General features: G+C 37.2%; 1 protein-coding gene across 1 annotated transcript in view; it reads right to left on the bottom strand.

Annotated features, from left to right (window-relative positions):
* LRP2 (LDL receptor related protein 2) overlaps positions 1-20,967 on the bottom strand; it is a 160,027-nt gene that overhangs the window by 73,936 nt on the left and 65,124 nt on the right. Inside the window, exons 13-21 of the mRNA XM_077154078.1 lie at positions 20,425-20,631; positions 19,394-19,596; positions 13,601-13,741; positions 12,521-12,724; positions 9,327-9,519; positions 7,928-8,053; positions 6,779-6,909; positions 1,366-1,503; positions 380-661 (exon numbers count right to left, since the gene is read on the bottom strand). Coding sequence (XP_077010193.1) covers positions 380-661; positions 1,366-1,503; positions 6,779-6,909; positions 7,928-8,053; positions 9,327-9,519; positions 12,521-12,724; positions 13,601-13,741; positions 19,394-19,596; positions 20,425-20,631 — 1,625 coding nt within the window. The remainder of the gene's footprint in view (positions 1-379; positions 662-1,365; positions 1,504-6,778; positions 6,910-7,927; positions 8,054-9,326; positions 9,520-12,520; positions 12,725-13,600; positions 13,742-19,393; positions 19,597-20,424; positions 20,632-20,967) is intronic.

Raw genomic sequence — 20,967 nt, forward strand, 5'->3', positions numbered from 1 at the left:
TTGAAAGAATTCAAAATACGCTCTAGATTTAAGCTCTATGTGGTGAAGCTTGATGATCCAGCCTTAACTACTAGTCTGCAGACATCTTGAAAATGTGTAGTTTGAAATGATGCAAATAGATAATAAGATAATGCACAACTTAGAAAAATGTACCAGTGGACACCTAGTTGACATCAGAAATTTCACTCTAAGTGGGAAGGAAAAAACATAGAACATGAGATTTTTAAAGGCTGTTGTTCCAAGTACTTATTATGTTAGAAAATATTTGTTAAGGTAACCTATGAATGATATTTATTGCCTAGCTTTCAAAACCTTTGGCATAAATTCCCCAAAAGCCTACCCTTCTCTGCTATATTCATCCTAGGAAAGAGCTACTTACTGAATAAGCCACACTCCTGCTCATCACTGTTATCATGACAGTGATCAACTCCATCACAGCGGAATAAACTGGGGATGCATTTGCCATTTTTGCAGGTGAAGGAAAAGTTGCCACACTGTTCTATTGGTGGTTGACTGGATGGGTCATCAACACATGTCAAGTGATTGGATGACAGCCTCATTCCATAGGGGCAACCACACACCCGTTGGAAATTTGGCACTGGGAAGCAAAAGTGGCTGCAGTCGCCATTAGGATTGGTGGGTCGATTGCAGTAGTTAGAACCTGAAAAAGCAATGTCCTGATATAAGAAGTTATTCATCTTTCTTGAATTGGTCACAGCTTTGGTTTGTTAGTGAAAAGAAGTGGGAAAGAACCTTTTTCAGACCTCCAATTTGGGAATTGGAGAGGATGGTTAGAATATGAAACGCGTCTTCACTGCTGGTGGGAACGTAAAATGGTACAGCTGCTATGGAGGGTGGTTTGGCAGTTCCTTGGGAAGCTAAGTTCCTTAAGGACCCAGCAATCCTGCTACTGGGACATATTCAGAAGAACTGAAAACAGGGACACTAATAGACTATGAACACTTGCACACCAATGTTCATGGTGGCATTACTCACAATTGCTGGAACATCAAAACCTCTTATTGGAACTGTTTTTATTAAAACTTATATGGGGACAGGACTATAAAACTACCAGAAGAAAAGTCATGGAAGCAAGAAGCTGAAACTCAGAAGAAAAAGTAGTGTCCAGCAGATGGGCCATGTGACGAAGGAACAAGGATTACCAGCAGCCAGTCTTTGTTTAGAAGAAAGCAACACCTTGACTTGGACATTTTCTTGGCCTCAAACTGCAAGTTAATAAATTTCTGTTATTTAAGGCAACCCATTCCATAGTGCCTTAAGCAGCCTAGGAAACTAAAATAGAGAAAAGGAGTAACTATATCAAACAAATGCCTCCATCTAAGAGAATCTGGAACTCTCACTCACCAGTCTGGATGTTAGCATCATATGATTTCACAAGCATGACATTATCGATGCCTCTTCGGATAATGGTCCTTGCCCCACCATCAGTTTTCCTGACTCGAACAATAGCACCCAGTCTCCAGTCAGTAAAAAATACATAGTCTGAGAAGAAAAATAGGTGATTAGTATTTTCAATCACAACTCACTTGGGAAAATGCAATCGGTCTGTAATGCTTCTTGCAAATGTAAAAATTCTCTCTCATAAACATCTGTAATATTTTTCTGTAATCCTTTTTTCTGACCCATTATTTTTTTAGAAATGACCTGACAGTATCTGAGTTCACATTTCGTACATTTATGGAGTATGGTGCATTTACCTCCCAGATACATCCCAGAGTATGTTGGGTAAATAATGAGAAAGTATTGACAAAGTCCCTTGAGGGGCTGGATATAAAATATGCAACTATTAAGCTTTCCCACCTGAGAGACCCCTGATGCTCTCTCAAACATTAGGGAAACCCAAGTTGATAAGCCAAGCCCTTGATCTTGAGGCTTGCTCTTTTTTTTTTTTTTTTTTTTTTTTTTAGAGGGAGGAAGGGAAGGAAAGAAAGACAGAGAAGGAAGGAAGGATGGAAGGAAGGAAGGGAGGAAGAAAGGGAAACATCTTTAAACATTTTCGTATTTTATTATATTTTGTTTGTTTGTTTGTTTTTTACATGGGCTGGGGCCGGGAATCAAACCGGGGTCCTCCGGCATGGCAGGCAAGCACTCTTGCCCGCTGAGCCACCGCGGCCCGCCCAGGCTTGCTCTTTTTAAACTTAGTTCTGTGGCAGAGAAGCTAAGCCTACCCTATAATTATGCCCGAAGAGTAACTTCCAGAAAACCTCTTTTGCTGCTTAAATACGGCCTTTCTCTCACTAAGACCAACTCTGCAAGGAAAAATCATTACCCTCCCCCACTACTTGGGACAGGACATCCAGGGGTAAAAGTCTCCTTGGCAATATGAAATATGACTCTTAGATGAAACTAACCCTGGCATGGTGGGACTAACAACACTTTCCTGACCAAAAGGGGGGAAAATGTAACAAAATAAGGTATCAGTGGCTAAGAGAGTTTAAATAGAGCCTTGCAGAGGCTATTCTGGAGACAACTCTTATGCAAACTTTAGCTAAATATTGCTAATTGACATGGTTTGTCAAACCCAACCAACATCATTTCTGTCAACCCTAAAGAACACTTAGGGCTCTATCTGAGATTCCACAAAAGTTTCATGCACTAAGTTTACTTTCTAGAAACCTATAGCCACCAGATGGCTCCTAAGCCAGATAAGTCCTGAAACCCAGAAGGGACAGCCTCTCCAAGAACATCAACTAGCTCCATCCCCCTATCCCATATTGTTGATACCCCTTTTCAATGCATAAAAGTTAGAATGAGCACAGTCCAAATATCCTGAAAGATTGGAAGAAAGATCAAAGGAGAAGGAGTTAAAACAGAAAAAGACAGGATTTAACAAATGATTCTGATGCTGAATCTTTATATTGATATTTCTTTTAGTCTCCGGTGTCTTGAAGCAACTAGAATGGAAAAATCTGAAATTTTGAAACTGTAACCCATACCAAACTTTTTTATTATAGAATAGACTATAACTACTATTTTAAAATGTACTTTGAAATTTATTGCTTTTTGTAAATATATAAAAAATGTAAAACAAAAAAAAAACTAGGTTTAGACATCCAAAGGTTTCTTTGGAAGACTAACCTGCTGGTCTTTCTCAAAAAACTTTACTGGTAGCATTAAATTATTTGGAAACTATAAGAAAACAGAGAGACTAGGAGAGGCTGTGCATTGTTAGTGTGCACTGCCATGTAACAAACTCAAAACTGTGAACCAATAAATTTCAATTGCATAGTATTTGCTCCAACAATAACTTAAAAAGCATCAGAGTATATCACTGATTAATTTCTTTAACAATGTCTACAAGAAATCTGATGAGGTTCATGTAAGCACCAGGGAACAGAATAAAAATAAAGTAGTAATTTATTTTTGCCTCAATTTCCTCTGCGGTACACACATTTAAGACATTGAAATGTATAATACATGTAATCTATAAAATGTATAAAAAATTCCATTTACAATAGCAACAATAGTAAGAATCGAGTATCTAGGAATAAACTCAACCAAAGACATAAAGGGCCTGTATACAGAAAACTACAAAACACTGGTAAAAGAAATCCAATATTCATCCATATTCATGGATTGGAAAGTTAAATGTCATTAAGATGTCGAGTCTGCCCAAATCGACCTGCAGAATCAATGCAATCCCAATAAAAATTCCAATGGCCAGCTTTGCATAAATGAAAACTAATTATCAAATTTATTTGGAAGGGTAAGGGGCCCCAAATAGCCAAAACTATCTAGAAAAAGAAGAATGAAGTGGGAGAACTCAACATTTCCTAACTTTAAAGCATATTATATAAAGCCACAACACTCAACTGGGACAGAACAGTTTCTTCAATAAATGGTGTCGAGAGAACTGAATATTCATATCTGAAAGACTTAAAAAGGACCCCTATCTCATTTTCTATTCAAAAACAAGCTTTACCGTCAAAGCCCAAGCAATGAAAGAAACAGTAGATAAATGGGGCCTCCTCAAAACCGAATACATCTGTGCTTCACAGGAATTTGTCAAAAGGTGAAAAGGCAGCCAACTCAATGGGAGAAACCCATGTTTGGAAACCACATATCTGACAAGGGTTTGCTAGGCAGAATATATAAAGAAATCTCACATCTCAACAACAAAAAAAATATTTTTAATGGGCAAAAGACATTTAGACATTTTTTCAATGAAGAAATATAAATGGCTAAAAGGCACATGAAATGATGATCATTTTCACTAGCTGGTAGGGAAATATCATTGCCTACCTGGTAGAACAGCTGCTACTAAGCAAACAAGTGTTGGAGAGGATGTGGTGAAACATTCACTGCTGGTGGGAATAAAAATGGTGCTGCTGCTGTGGATGACAATTTGGTGATTCCTCAGGAAGCTAAGCATGGAGTTGCCCTACGATCCTGCAATCCCACTAAGCAGTATATACCCAGAAAAACTGAAAGCAAGACTGTGAAAAGGCATCTGCACACCGATGTTCATAGCGGCATCATTCACAACTGCCTAAAGACAGAAGCAAGCTAAGTGTCCCTCAGCTGGTGAATGGATAAATGTGGTTTGTATATATATATATATGCATCTCACTTTTGGAGTATTATCCAAAAGTGAGAAGGGATGAAGTCCTGAGGCATGCAACAACATGGATGAACATGATCTCACTAATATTAACTAATTATAAAAAAGCAAATTTATAGAGAGAAAATCGAGAATATAGGTTACCAGGCAATCAAATTTGGGTAGAGAATGGGGGTGCTAGAGCTTGAAGAATTTTTAACTAGGTTGAATTTAACTGCATGGAAATGGATAAATAAGTGCTGAACTGTGTGTGAGGGTGTTTGGTAGGGGAAGTTAGAGTCATATATGTCCACAGTAGGAAAGCCAGGTCAAAACACAGGAATATATAAATTCAGTAAATCTGTGGTGGACAACAGCAGTACAAATACAAAAAAATTTCTCCATGAACTAGAAAAAATGCATGATAGTGCTAGTAGTTAATAGGTAGTATATGCACGAAAAATGCACCTACTGCATACTATGGACTATACCTAATATCTTTCATCAACAAATGTACCGTACCAATGCTAGAGATAAATGATGGGAGTGATAAAGAGCACATGATATTTTGGTGTTTCCTTTTTTTTGTTTGTTTGCTTCCTGGAGTAATGAAAATGTTGGTAGTGAATACATAACTATGTGGTGATACTGTGAGGCATTGATTGTATACTTACAGTATCTTAAAATATGCTTACTCATCTCAGTAAAATCGCATTTAAAAGAACAGAGCAATGCAGTGAAATCACTGCCCTCTCCACTACGTGGGACATGACATCCAGGGGTGAAAGTCTCCATGGCAGCCTGGGAGATGACTCCCAGGGATGAGCCTGACCCTAACACTGTGGGATCAACAATGGCAGCCTGATCAAAAGGGGGAAAAGAAGTGTAATAAATAAGGTGGAGAGAATTCAAAAAGAGCCGAGAGGCTACTCTGGAGGTCACTTTTATGCAAGCTTCAGTTAGGCATTGCTGCCTATCATAACTTGCCAAGCCCAACCAAAACCATTCCTGCCAATCCTAAAGAATACCTAGGGCTATATATAGAATTCTGCAAAGATTCTATGCACTAGGGTACCTTTCCAGAAACCTACAACCTCCAGATGAGTCCTGGAAGGCAGAGGGCCCAGCCTCTCCAGAACATCAACTACTTCCATCCCATTATCCCACATTATCGACAGACCCTTCCAACATGAAGAAGTTAGAATAAGCATGCTGTTGATTGGTGAGGGGGAGGGGTGGGGGGTATGGTATGTACGAATTTTTTTCTGTTTTCTTTTTATTTCTTTTTCTAACTAGATGCAAATGTTCCAAGAAATGATCATGATGATGAATATGCAACTAATGTGATGATATTGTGAATTATTGATTATATATGTAGAACAGAATGATCAAAAATTACAAATGTTTGCATTTGTTTGGTGTTTTTTGGTATTTAAAAAAAATTAAAAAATTAATTACAAAAAAAAAAAAAAAGAAAGAAAGCCAATCTGTCTCTGGTGTGTTGCATTCCAGAAGCTAGCAAACTAGAACATATGTTATATTTCACAATTAAAAAAATATTAAAAAAAAAAATAGGAAAACTTTCCAGATGTTGGGGTGGGCATAAAAATGTTTATTAGTTATCTTTCTTGTCTTATTTCTTATCTTTGAATACTGTTTCTTCCATGTTCTCTATTCTCTCTGCTTAATAAGATCTATGTTAGAGCTTCTCATTGTGTCTCTTATCTCAAATTCCGTTTCTCTGTGCTACAGATCCAGTTTCCAGCTCATTTATTCATTTCCAAAGAAATAATCTGGCCTACTGTCTAATCCTTATATTAAATTTCATTTTACTTCAATAAATCATGATGAATACATCTAAAAAAAATAGGACAATTTCCAAAGTACCCTTTTTCCCAGGGGTAGGGGGAAGAAATTCTGCACATATTTCCATAGCCCCAACTCTCAGCATGTTTTAAAATAGCCCCCCAACAGGATATTCATGCTTAAAGAGACAAGAATGAAATGCACATAAGCAAAAGGAACTGTGTAAAACACTGAATAACCTATGCACCAAATGACTGCCTGTATGGGTGATAAACATGGTATAGCATTATTATCAAAATGTGTCCAAAACAAAGGCTAAAGTATTCAAGTCATCTTTTCTAGAGCACCATTGTGAGACTGTCAGTAAGGAGTCTACTGCTCCAAAACACTTTTTATTGCTTCAAAACATACCTCCAAAGATGGTAATTCCAAATGGATATGTCACCTCCTCTATACGCGCCAGGCTTTTTCTATCTAAACCATCAAAGTTGCAGTGCTCGATTTTATCAAATATTGTATCCACCCAGTACAATCGCAAAGCACTAAAAGAATAAAATTCTTAGTTATCGTTTATTCAGAAGCAAACAAGACAAATGGAACAGAAATAGCTAGGATGCAATGTAAACTCTGTGAACATAGTTGATAGTCTCTCTACAAACAAATCAAGAGGAACCAGTTCAAAACCTACTGCAGTTGTTTTCATTAGAACCATTCCTGGAATCTTTATCTGTTTCATACAACCAGAGTCCTGAGATATACAGGTTATGATGTGCATGTTCACTTAACACTTTTATTAAACCATTTATAAAATTTATCAATTTTATGTCTCCCATACCAAAAGATACAGCTATTTGCATGAAGTGGTTTTCAATTAACTGTCTTAGAAAACTCAAACGTTGCTATCTTCTTGGGAAATAAAAAAGTGAATAACAATAATGGTAGTAAAATGCAATTCTCCCATTCTCCTGTCCTACAGACTACTTTGATATTTAAGGTCCTATCCTCAAGACGCTCCCTATAAGGTATGGTATGCATGAGTTTTTTCCTCTTTCTCTTTCATTTCTTTTGATGGAGTGATACAAATGTGCAAAAAAATGATCATATTGGTGAATACACAACTATGTGGTGATATTTTGAGCAATATTGATTGTATACCATGCATAGAATATTTTGGTGTTAAGAACGTTTGTTTATTTGTTTAAGGTTTTACAATAAAAATATTTATTTAAAAAAAATGCTCCCTGTAAGAATTATACATAACCTATCCTACTTCTAATGCAATTCATGACTCAATACCACCTCCCACTAACTCCTGCAATTCTGGTTACCTAGCAATTTTCTCAAAATACTCAGGAATGCATTAGTTTGGACTGAACAGTAGATGGCCAACTTTATCTGTATTATTTCTACACCTCTCTCCTATCACCTATTCATACACTTCTGAAGAAGGTATGTAGAACCATTCCTTACTCCCTCATATAACCCTAGTATGCCTCATCTATGTTTAATATGAGCACAATATGAGTGGGAACTCAATAATATGGGATGAGTCTGACTTACCCCCAATCTATGGCCAACCCATTAGGCCATCCAAGAGTAGTGTTTACTATAGGCAAAGCATGAGATCCATCACTCCACGCTCTGACGATTTTAGCAGGATGCAACAATTCAGTGTAGAATATATACCTAGAAAATGAGGTGATAAATCAAGGATTTAACACTGAGACAAACTACAGAACAAATACAAATTCTCCAGAGACTTGCTGAACTAATTTCACTTTCTGTACATTTTATTGTGCTTAGCTTGGCATCTGTTCTAATTCTAAATTCAATTACCATTATGTGACCAAAGTCACGAATACAAATAGCATTAAAATATAATAATAACAATTTGGCAGACAAGTTATCTAAAAGTTATAAAGATGATACACATGACTCTTCCTACAGTATAAGAGAATATATTTGGGTACATTACTACCATAGACATCAATGGACGATAGGATAAACATGCTACAACATGGGTGGAACTTGAAGATACCATGTTAAGTAAAATAAGTCAGATGCAAAAGGCAGATATTGTACGATTTCATCTACATGAAACAATCTAGAAAATGGAAATGTAATAGACAGATTACAAGTTACAGGAGGGATGGGATGTTAATGCTTAATGGCGATAAAATGCTTTGATAATGGATGATGGCGATGGTAGCACAACATTGTGAAATGTAATTAACACAACTGAATTGTATACCTGAAAGAAGTAGCTTTCTATGATTTTAAATAGAGGCATCATTTTGGTTAAGGTACATTTAAAACCTCTGTAGTTAAAGCAATACAATTTTCTTCTCAATATTTATCATCGGTTTAAACATGTGCTTCGTATATTTAAAAAGAGGAAATACACAAACATGTATATTCCCACAGATGAACGCATGACAGAGGTAGTATTTATATATTACACACAAGAGCTTTGCAGTACTAGAATTTGGCTACTAACTGCTACATGATTTGAGCCTTTTCTGATAATTGTGCTGCGAATTCATTCCTTCCCTAGTCCACTGCAATTATAGGGGGTAATAAAACACACCATTGTTTCTCAAAGGAGGTAAGGTGATTAGTTTAGCTTATGCTAAAGATATACAATTACAGATACTTTCAATGTATACAGTTCAATCACAATCATGTATTCGCTCAACTTTCCAAAATTCCTGACATCATTTTTTTTTATTTTGAAGAGAAGTTATGAGAACAATCGTGAAAACACAGGAGACATTACATTGTTCTATTTTATTTTGTTACAGTCTAACATTCCCCTTTTAATCATATTCAGGTAAATATTTGTCCTTTTATGAGTGGCTTATTTCACCCAATATGATGCTTTTCAGCCTATGGCATCACTTTTCAATGACTATAATAAGCTTAAGTTTCCAATATCTTGGGAAAATGTGAACACACTTACCCCATGATAGGATGAACTACAATTGATCGTGGGTTATTCAAATGGCGGAGTATTGTACGTCTCGATTTATCAGCCAGTCTCATGACACTGATACTATTGTAAGAGTCATCTGTCCAATAGAGGTTCTTTGAAATCCAGTCAAAAGATAAACTTTCAACGCCATCCACCCTGTTAGCTATGAGAATTTCTCTACCTATAATCAAAACATGTTCACAGTTTATTTAAAATTTAAAACCAAATTTTGGGTCACATATTTTAGTAACACGTGGAATTCTTAGGCAAACAAAACAGAACAGGAAAAAAAAACCTGTTCAGCAAGAATTGAAATAAATGACATTACACCAGGTTGCCAAGTTTGGAAAATTGCAGCAATAATTCCAAAAAGAAAGGCAGAACTGGATAGAAGGGGGGAAAAAACTTTTCTTTCTTTTTGAAATTATTCTATGCCATTTACTCTCTTTTCCCCACTACAGGAATCTGAATAAACAGTCACACCTCACTCTAAATATTAAGGAAATGTAATAATGGTAGCAGTACTTATAATAGTAGAATTGAGCAGTATGAGCTAATGACTGTGCTGATTACACAGATTCCCATTCCTACTTTATGAAAGTAGAAACTGAATCATAGAGAAGTGAAGCATGTTGATACAAGTGAGAAAGGGGGTTGTAAATGTCGGGGGATTAGGCCCACAGTAATAGGTGCTGTAATGAAGGCATACACAAAATGGCACAAAAGCACAAACTCTGAGCGGGGCATATGGCAAGATAGGCTTTCCAAAGGAAATCTAGAAGTAAATCTACAGATATCTAGCCAAGGATGTAAAGGGTTTGTATGTAGAAAACCACAAGACATTGCCTAAATAAATGGATCAGAAGAGTAAATGTTAAGATGCCATTTCTACCCAAAGCAATTTACAGATTATGTAATCCAATCAAATTTCCTTCCTCCTCATCCTTCTTTGCAAAAATGGAAAAGTCAATCAAGTTTATATGAAGGAGACTAACACTCCCCCAAAGGATCATATACTAGGTACATCGAATGAACTCAGTAAATACTGGCAGTTGACTGATAGATATTTTAAAAAGCAGTCTATAAAAAATTATGAGAAAAGGTAGAAGGAAATAAAACACAATGATAGTAAAAAAAAATCTATATGAAGGGTAAGGGCCCACATCTTGAAAAAGAACACCAGAACACATTACAGGCCAGAGCATAGTCCAAATGACAGGCTAAAAAAGTCCCTCAGAAACAAATCTCCATATTTATGGCCAACTGATTTGACAAGATGCCATGTCCAAGCAATGAGAAAAGAATGGTCGCTTCAACAAATGGTAATGCAGAAGCTAGACATCCATGTGCAAAAAATAAAGGTGGACTCTTACCTCATGCTATAGACAAAATCAACTGAAAATGTATCATAGACATAATAAATACAAGAACCATAACTAAAAAAACTCCAAGAAGAGTTAGGGGAGCATCTTCAGGATCCTGTGTCAGGCAATGGTCTCTTAGACATCCCCTGGGGAAGTCTCCCTTCAGAAACAGCTAGAATCCTACTCATTTGGACCTCTGGAGGACAATCAAGACTGAAAAAGGAGAATAAGTAATTAGCCCCAGATTACCCAAATAAGAAAATATGGGAAGCCAGGATTCAAAGCCTGGGCAGGCCTTCAAGATTATATTGGTTACCATACCATACCAATATATAAGATCCTACAAAGGTTCCATGCACTAGGGTAACTTGCCAGAAATCTATAACTTTCCGAACGGTCCCGGGGCCAGATAAGTCCTGAAACCTAGAGGGCCCAGACTCTCCAGAACATCAGTGTCCCTTCCAAAATAAAAAAGGTAGAATGGGCATAGCCCAACTATCCCTAAAAAGGGAAGAAAGACCAAAGATGATGGTGGAGTTATACAGAGAAGCCTGGGTTTAACAAACGAATAGGATTACTGAATCATTATATTGATATTTCTTATAGTCTCTAGTATCTCAGTGCAGCTAGAAGTAAAACCTAAAATTATGGAACTATAACCCATTCCAAACTCAGAAATCTGTTCTACAACTAATTGTTATACTGTGCTTTGAAATTTATTGCTTTTTTGTATATATATTATTTTTTTAAAAAAGTAAATTGTGATGATAAAAAAATATTTATTCCTTCTAGCCTCCAATGTTCTGGAGCAGCTAGAAGGAAAAATCTGAGAGGCTGGTATGGTAGCCCATGACAAACTCTGGGATCTGTCCTGCAACTACTTGTTGAAGAGTGCTTTGAAACTTGTTTTTTTCTTTCTTTGCTTTGTATATATGTTATATTACACACACAAAAAAAGTTTAAAAACAGAACTAAAAAAAATTATATTGGCTACCTGAAACCAGAGGGGCCAACCTCTCCAGAACATCAACTTGTTCCATCCCCCATTCCATATTTCTTACAGACCTTTCCAAAATGAAAAAGTTAGAATGGGCGTAGCCCAAATACCCCTTAAGTTTGGGAGAAAGATCAAAGAAGAAGGTTGAGTTACAAGAGAAAAGACTGAATTTAACAAATGAGTATGATTGCCAAATCATTATATTGATTTTTTTCTTTAGTCTCATGTCTTGGAGAGGCTAGAAGTAAAAACTTAAAATTGGGGAACTGTAACCCACACGAAACTCTGAAATCTGTTCTACAACTAATTGTTGTGCTGTGCTTTGAAATTTGTTGCTTTTTTGTATATATGCTAATTTTCACAATAAAAAAACATAAAACTTACATTGACTACCAACTTTTGTTTTCAAAATCCATCAGTACATTATGAAATTAATTTATCCAATGGTTTCCTACCATAAGACCCCTCCATGAATATGTTCTGCAGTGAACTCTGCAGCAGACTATGTAGTTCACTCTTCCTTATAAGAAGTCAGCCCCGCCACTCACTGATATTTCAGCATCCCTAAAAAAGTCAATCTGCCTGCTTCAATATGGGAAACAGCTTCTAGCCAATCAACCCAGTCATAGCTTTCATACACTTGACATTAATGTTAATGTTGGTGGTCATTAAAACTTAATTCATAGAAAAAGCAATCGATCTTCTTTTCCAAGCTTAGTAAAAGAAGTGGATGCAAAGATTTACTGAGTACATTATTAGTACTATTACTGAAAATCCATAAGCTACACATGAACATATGCAAAAAAAAAGTTCTTCCTCACCTGTGCCATCAGTCTTTTGTTTAGCAATAATGTCTTTTGTTCTATCCGAAAAAAAGATGGTGCTCATCTCGGCCCAAAAATCGATCCCAATGAAAAAAGAAGGACTTCTTGTCACAGGAATCATGAGATCTTCATCACCAAGAATGGTGAATGGGATGCCACGAACAGACATTTTAGATGAAAACAGCAGAAACTGATTAACAGCTGTAGGGAGAGAGACATAGCACAGTCAGCCACACACATGGTTCTTGCCCTCCCCAGAATGTTATTTTATAGTTAGAAATAATGGAAGGAAGAGGGAAAAAAGGATAAACATCTATGAAGGAGATACATGTATTAAAATCTTCCTGAAAAATGTAACCTGAAGATGACATCCATATGCTTAATTCCTAAAATAGTACTCCCTGTCAGTTTCCAAATTGTATTAATTTTGATATAAATCCAGAAAAAAAGAATTGAACAGTTATTTAGGAAGAAATAAAGGATGGAAAGAAAGGAAGGGAGAAAATGAGAGAATGAGAGAAAATGGGAAAGGAGTGAAGTTCACTAGTTATAGTCATATATTAGTTGTAATAGCTAAAGATAATATTATATAGTTATATAGATCAGATATAAACTATATTTTTATATATTATATAGTTATAATAGTTATATACAATAGTGTTAAGTATTAGCTAATACAAAGGCAATGGCCTAATTATGTATGAGTTGGTGAGTAAGCAACCAGGAGAACAGGAGGATAGAAAACTGATGAGGAATTGAGCCACGTCCATGCTCAAATGATTACTTTGAGATTATGAGGCAATTACTTTGATCAAAGATGGTGGTCTAGGAGAATCCACTAAAAGTGTTGAGAGTACTTCCCACAAAAATGGTGAAGGCATGCATACTACAGAAAGAATATGGACCACAGTCCTTGAAAGAACAAAGCCAAGAGGAAGTACCAAAGGACAGTTTCACTGCTTCAAACACAGCTCTGTGTGTTGAAGAAAGAAGACACCCTGTGGGCTATGGAAAGCTGCAGTGAAAAGGTAAAATGGGGAGGCTGGTGTAGGCGCAAGCAGAAAACTGACTTCTTACCAACACAGTGATGATCATCTGCATCCAGTTCAAAGCCAATTATACACTTGCAGCGGTAACCCAAACCATTATTATCTGTTATATGGCTGAGGAGACACACCTGTTCACAACCGCCATTGTTATTTTCACATGGATTTCTAACTGGAGGAAAAAAATGCACAGAGTTAAATCTCAGTTAGAAATACTTATCATTATGCAAAACAGCTGAAGTCAGTTTAAATAAACCAATAGGTGAAATAAGAGAAATGGGTCATTGGAGACAGTTATCACAGAATATCTGCTTCGGCCCTCCAAATTTCATAGCTCTATTTCCATCCACTCAAACTGGTGGTGTCAACAAGCAAAACACCTATAAACGAACATTGGGGGGTTCTCTTTCCTCAAGAACAATGCCTTCAATTCTCAATGATCAAGAACAAAAAATGTAATGCTATTCTTTTTTTTTGTTTTTGCATGAGAAGGCACCAGGAATTGAACCTGGGTCTCTGGCACAGCAGGCAAGAACTCTGCCATGGAGCCACCATTACACCACCCATAATGCTACTACTTTTACCACTAGTAAGATATAACATTATAATAGCTATGACTCACTGGATAACTTTGTGAGAAAGCGAATTCACATACACTAACACTAATATCATAATTTTACAGAAAAGGAAAATAAGGGAGAAGTCTGATAACCTGCCCACGATTATTCAGCAGCAAAACAGCTTTTCAGGGGTACTAATTTGCAAAAACAGACAGATGTCATTCTGAGCCAAATAATGGAAGAAAGTGTTGTGCTGAGCAAGGCAGGTTCTACTAGGATGAGTATTTAAATGCATCAGTTAGTGGTTGGGAGTTTTGTTGGGTTTTTTTTTCTTCATCATAAACAGATCAAATTCAGAATATAAACCTGTCTTTTCCCTAAATCACTGTTCACCAATATTAAACCTTCTATCAATACAACAAACAAATGCAGATGTACATATATTGCTGATGTAAGGCTTGAAATGCAAACAGCTTACTTAAAAAGAACAGAAGACTGACTTCCGGGTCAAGATGGTGGCTTAACAATGTGCGCATTTTAGTTCGTCCTCCAGAACAACTACCAAATAACCAGAAACAGTACAGAGCAACTCCTGGGGCAACATCAGTGACCAGACACACAGCGTACCCCAGTCTGGACCAGCTGGACCGGCTGCGAGCCCCCACAGAACCGTGAGTTCCCAAAGCTGTGGTGGCAGCCAGAGCCCCTCCCCCACAGGCTGCTTCCCAGAGGGGAAAGGAAAGGAACTTAACAAGCAGCAGGGACTGAGCACAATCAAACGCCAATTGTGGAATTAATTAACAAATTCTGACTACTAAAAATAGGCCCCCAGCTTAGGTGAACCTGGTCAAAGTGGAGGTTGATCATTTTTGCCCCGGCACCAAGGGGTCAGGGCTGATGGGAAAAGGGGAAAAAAAGAGAAGGAAACAGGTTTTTGTGGCTGTGTTTCTACAAAGGCTTGACTGCCTTTGGATATAGCGACAGGACTTCTCAGGCTGCAACTGCCCCAGACATAGGAAGAAGCAAGCTCATTTGGGGGCTTGTCTGGAGACTGTGCCTTCCCCAGGGGAGGGGTGAAGCCCAATTCAGGTGGAATCTCTCTCTCAAGGAATTCAGATACCAGGGCTTGGTAATTTGAAGCCATTAAAATCAGCCTACAGGGCGGGCCATGGTGGCTCAGCCGGCAGGAATGCTTGCCTACAATGCCAGAGGACCCAGGTTCAATTCCTGGTGTCTGCCCATGTAAAAAAAAAAAAAAAAATCAACCTATAACCTCTCCTCTGTTTCCACCACGCCCCCAGCATGGAAAGTCTGCCAAAGTTTAAGGTACTGGATCATCTTTGCCTGGGACCTGTAGGCAGACAAGCACCAAATACTGGGCAGTATACGAAAAACAGAGTCCAGACTTCACAGGAAAGTCTTTCAACCTGCTGGGTCTCACCCTCAGGGAAAACCGATGCAGGCGACTCTTTCCTGATAGGAGGCCAGTTTGGTCTAGGAAAATCCAACTGGGTCTATAATACCTAAGTGACCCTCCTATGTGTGGGGGTGGGGGGGAGGCATCATACAAGCAGGGCAAGAAACAAGCACTGAAAAATTCTCCTCTGTTAAACAAAACTTAAGCTAAAGGTCCAGATAAAGCTGAACTGAATGTCAAAGAACAGATAGACAACAAATTCATCCAGCAAGAAAACCCTAGGTAAAAGAAGTGAAAGCAATCTCCAGAATAAACTAATTAAGGTAATTAAATGCCTAGATGCCAGCAAAAAATAATAAATCACACTAGGAAAATTGAAGATATGGCCCAGTCGAAGGAACAAACCAACATTCAAATGACATACAGGAGCTGAAACAATTAATTCAGAATATAAGAACAGACATGGAAAACCTTATCAAAAACCAAATCAATGAATTGAGGGAGGATATAAAGAAGGCAAGGAATGAACAAAAAGAAGAAATCAAAAGTATGAAAAACAACTCACAGAACTTATGGGAATGAAAGGCAAGGTAGAAGAGATGAAAATACAATGGAAACCTACAATGGTAGATTTCGAGAGAGAGAACATAGGATTAGTGAACTGGAGGACGGATCATCTGAAATCCAGCAAGAAAAAGAAAATATAGGGAAAAAAATGGAAAAATACAAGCAGGGACTCAGGGAATTGAAAGACAATATGAAGTGCACAAATATATGTGTTGTGGGTGTCCCAGAAGGAATAGAGAAGGGAAAAGGAGTAGAAAAACTAATGGAGGAAATTATCACTGAAAATTTCCCAACTCTTATGAAGGACTTAAAATTACAGATCCAAGAAGTGCAGCGTACCCCAAAAAGAATAGATCCAAATAGACATACTCCAAGACTTTACTAATCAGAATGTCAGAGGTCAAAAAGAAGAGAGAATCTTGAAAGCAGCAAGAGAAAAGCAATCCATCACATACAAGGTAAACCTAATAAGACTATGCGCAGATCTCTCAGCAGAAATCATGGAGGCAAGAAGACAGTGGGATGATATATTTAAATTACTAATAGAGAAAAACTACCAAGCAAGAATTCTATATCCAGCAAAACTGTCCTTCAAAAATGAGGGAGAAATTAAAACATTTTTAGACAAAAAATCACTGAGAGAATTTGTGACCAAGAGACCAGCTCTGCAAGAAATACTAAAGGGAGCACTAGAGACAGATATGAAGACAGAAGAGGGAGGTGTGGAGAAGAATGTACAAAGGAAGACTATGAGTAAAGGTAAAAAGAAGGAAAATTAGATATGACATATAAAATCCAGAAGGCAAAGTAGTAGAAGTACTACCCACGCAGTAATAACACTGAATGGTAATTGATTAAACTCTCCAATCAAAAGACAGTCTGGCAGAATGGATTAAAAAACAGGACCCATCTATATGCTGTCTCTACTCAAAGGACACAAGGCCAAGGACACAAATGGACATTTACACACCAATGTTTATAGCAGCATTATTAACAATTACCAAGAGATGGAAATAGCCAAAATGTCCATCAACACACAGTTGACTAAACAAGCTGTGACATTTACATAAGATGGAATATTATGCAACTGTAAGTCAGAATAAAGTTATGAAGTATGTAACAACATGAATGGACCTTAAGGACATTATTCTGAATATGATTAGCCAGAAACAAAAGGACAAATACTGTATGGTCTCACTGATATGAACTGACATTAGTGAATAAACTTGGAATATTTCGTTGGTAACAGAAACCATCAGGAGATAGAAATAGGGTAAGATATTGGGTAATTGGAGCTGAAGGGATACAGATTGTGCGACAGGACTGAATATAAAAACTCAGAAATGGACAGCACAATATTACCTAACTGTAATACAATTATGTTAAAACACTGAATGAAGCTGCATATGAGAATGAAAGAGGGAGGAGGGTTGGGGCATAAATGAAATCACAAAGAAAGATAGACAATAAAGATTGAGATGGTATAATCTAGGAATGCCTAGAGTGTATAATGATAGTGACTAAATGTACAAATTTAAAAAATGTTTTTGCATGAGGAAGAACAAAAGAATGTCATTACTGCAGGGTGCTGAAAATAGATGGAAATTAATATTTTAAAATTTCAACTTATGGTGAGACTAAAGCAAAAAATGTTTATTTCGTACAAATTTATACTTTGACTAGTGCATCTCCTAATATAACTTATGTAGATAGTTGGTTGACCACCTTAAGTACGTGGAACTTTGTATAGGACATGAGATTTTGTTGGTTTGTCCAGGTGATGCCCTGATGAATCCCAGAGTGATTTCATCAGTGAGTGGAAAAGTACTTGCAAAGAATGGTGAGAACGGGGGAAAACTCAACTTCTCCAAGTTGAATTCTTGATATTCTCACAAGCAGTGTGGACAACCAAAGCTGAACCCCCAGTCTTGGGGTTTGTTCATATGAAACTTAACCCCACAGGAGATAGGTCAAGCCTACTTAAAATTAGGCCTAAGAGTCACCCCCAAGAGAACCTCTTTTTTTGCTCAAATGTGGCTTCTCTCTCCAGCCAACTCAGCAAGCAAACTCACCACCCTCCCCCTGCCCACGTGGGACATGACTCCCAGGGGTGTGGATCTTCCTGGCAATGTGGGACAGAAATCCCAGAATGAGCTGAGATTCAGCATCAAGGGATTGAGAAAAACTCTAGAATGAGCTGACACCCAGCATCAAGGGATTGAGTAAACCTTCTCGACCAAAAGGGGGAAGAGTGAAGTGAGACAAAGTGTCAATGGCTGAGAGATTCCAAACAGAGCCAAGAGGTCATCCTGGAGGTTATTCTTACGCATTAAGTAGCTATCACCTTGTTATTCAAGATGTAATGGAGAGGCTAGAGTGAACTGCCTGAAAATGTAGAGCTGTGTTCCAGTAGCCATGTTTCTTGATGATGATAGTATAATGATACAGCTTTCACAATGTGACTATGTGATTGTGAAAACCTTGTGTCTAATGCTCCTTTTATCTACCTTGTCAACAGATGAGTAGAACATATGAAATAAAAATAAATAATAAGGGGAACAAATGTTAAAATAAATTTAGTTTGAAATGCTAGTGATCAATGAAAGGGAGGGGTAAGGTGTATGGTATGTAAAATTTTTTTCTATTTTTGTTTTATTTTCTGTTGTCTTTTTATTTCTTTTTCTGAATTGATGCAAATGTTCTGGGAAATGATCATGATGATGAATATGCAACTATGTGATGATATTGTGAATTGCTGAGTGTGTGTGTTGGGAATGTTTATGTTTCTTTCCTGTAATTTTTTCTTTAATTAATAAAAAATTTAAAAAAAAAAAAAAAAGAACAGAAGACTACACATAAGTGAACAGCCAGAGCCACCAAACCCAGTTGGCCTATGACAGGATTAATGTACACCAAAGAATATGCATGACATCTATGCAATAGATGAAAAGGAGAAAATGTCTGACACTACCTAACATGAGGATAGGTACTGTGGTTTGTTCGGCTTGCTGTAAACAGCATTTAAAGAGTACATGGCATACTGAACATGGCAATCAATATTTGTTGTCTCTAAAACTTCCTCTAGCTCTGGCATTTTTACTCATTATCTCCAGAACATACATCATCTGCAATGCCAAGTTCAGAGCTTAATTGTTGATACATTTAAGAATGCCACATAAATCTCATGAGCTCCCTCATCACTAACCTCCATAGCTTTGAGGAAACTATTTTATTATTATTTTTACTAAATCCAATCCAGGCATAGTTTCCTCGAGCTTACCACGAGGCTGTCTGATGGCATGGTAAACAGTCACTCCAAAAGGTTGCACAGAAGACTGGTGGTACACTTGTGGACTGGTGTCATTGAACTTGTTTGCCTTCATCACAGCCATCTTTGTCCAATCAGTGAAGAACACAGTATCTTCAAACAGGCTTATTCCATAGGGATGAGGAATAACTGAGCCTCCGTGAACAACTATCTTCCTATTAAAAAAAATGTATATACAGTACAACTTATTTTTCTTATTGTTTCTCATTTTAACTAAAGGTGGAGTCAGTTCAATTACATGCCAAAAGCTACTTTTTTCTTACAAATAAAGAAATACACATTTTAAGAAGCATGTGTTCCAACTATATTTGATGTTAGTATTTTCACATTGGAGCTGGGAAAAGACCCTTCTAACATAATCCAGTGCCGATCAATCCTCTAACTCTTGCAGTTTTTCCTCCTAACTGATGTGAGTTTACTAAATGTTCTCATGGTACGAATCAGTTTCATTGACAGAAAGTCATAGTTTTCATAGCCAATCACTTCATTTAACCAAGCAGAGATCAAGAGAAAAATATTGCAATGAAGGCAGCCTATTCACTGAATCCATATGAACAAAATTTAAAGAAAACATTTTAAACAAATTTTAAAAATACCGAAAGGTATATATAAGGGCAAAGTAAGATCCAATTCATTCTCAATGTGGGGGGTAGGAGATGGGGAGGGACTTATAAAGATAAAGTAATCCCTGGAAAGAAAGCAAAAAGGACAGAGGAATTAATGCTTCATCTGGAATAGGAGGAAAGGCCAGAAAGGGGAAATAAAAAAATAAATGCATTAGGTAATATGTAATGTGTGTTATTACAGAACACAAGAAAAGCTAACAAAACTCAGGGGAGGTCACTTCAAGGCAAGTTGACAACACAGCGGTCATTCAAGTTAATCAACAAAGCAATATTTTAATTCTGGTCCTTTCTGACCCCTCTTAATTTTAGGCACGGACCTACTAATTTACATAGCTATTTAAAAAAAATACTTCTTACCTTTGAAGTCCATCATAAGTTACAGTCTCAATGCAATCAAACCGGCTGTCAACCCAGTAAACACGCTTTGATACCATATCCACGGTTATCCCAGCAGGCCATCCCAGCTTTGTTTTTACCAAATCTTTACGGTTAGTGCCATCCATGAAAGCCCTTTCCACCTTTGGGCTCCCAGAAAGACTCCGCCAATCTGAGAAAAAAAAGTAACTACAAAACAAAACATGAAAGAGTTTGTTATTTCACACGTTTACTTGAAAACTATTTTTTTTGATCATGTGTTTGGATCAATAGAAATTTCCTCTAGTTGATTAGGGAACCATGGAGGTGTAAAAGAACAGAGAAAAAAGCACGCAAAAACCACGAAGCCAAGAGGGCCAATCAGGAGAATTAAGGATTCCATTAGCAACTATTAAACGTGTTAATACGGTGTTTTCTCTGCCTCCACCAAGAAAAACTGCAAATATATATTCAATTAAGCTATCACGTCATTTGACCCAGGAAATTTCCATCATTTCCAATGAAAAGAACAGCTGATACCATGAA

Source organism: Tamandua tetradactyla, chromosome 3 (assembly GCF_023851605.1).
Source record: "Tamandua tetradactyla isolate mTamTet1 chromosome 3, mTamTet1.pri, whole genome shotgun sequence".
NCBI classification, from domain to species: domain Eukaryota; kingdom Metazoa; phylum Chordata; class Mammalia; order Pilosa; family Myrmecophagidae; genus Tamandua; species Tamandua tetradactyla.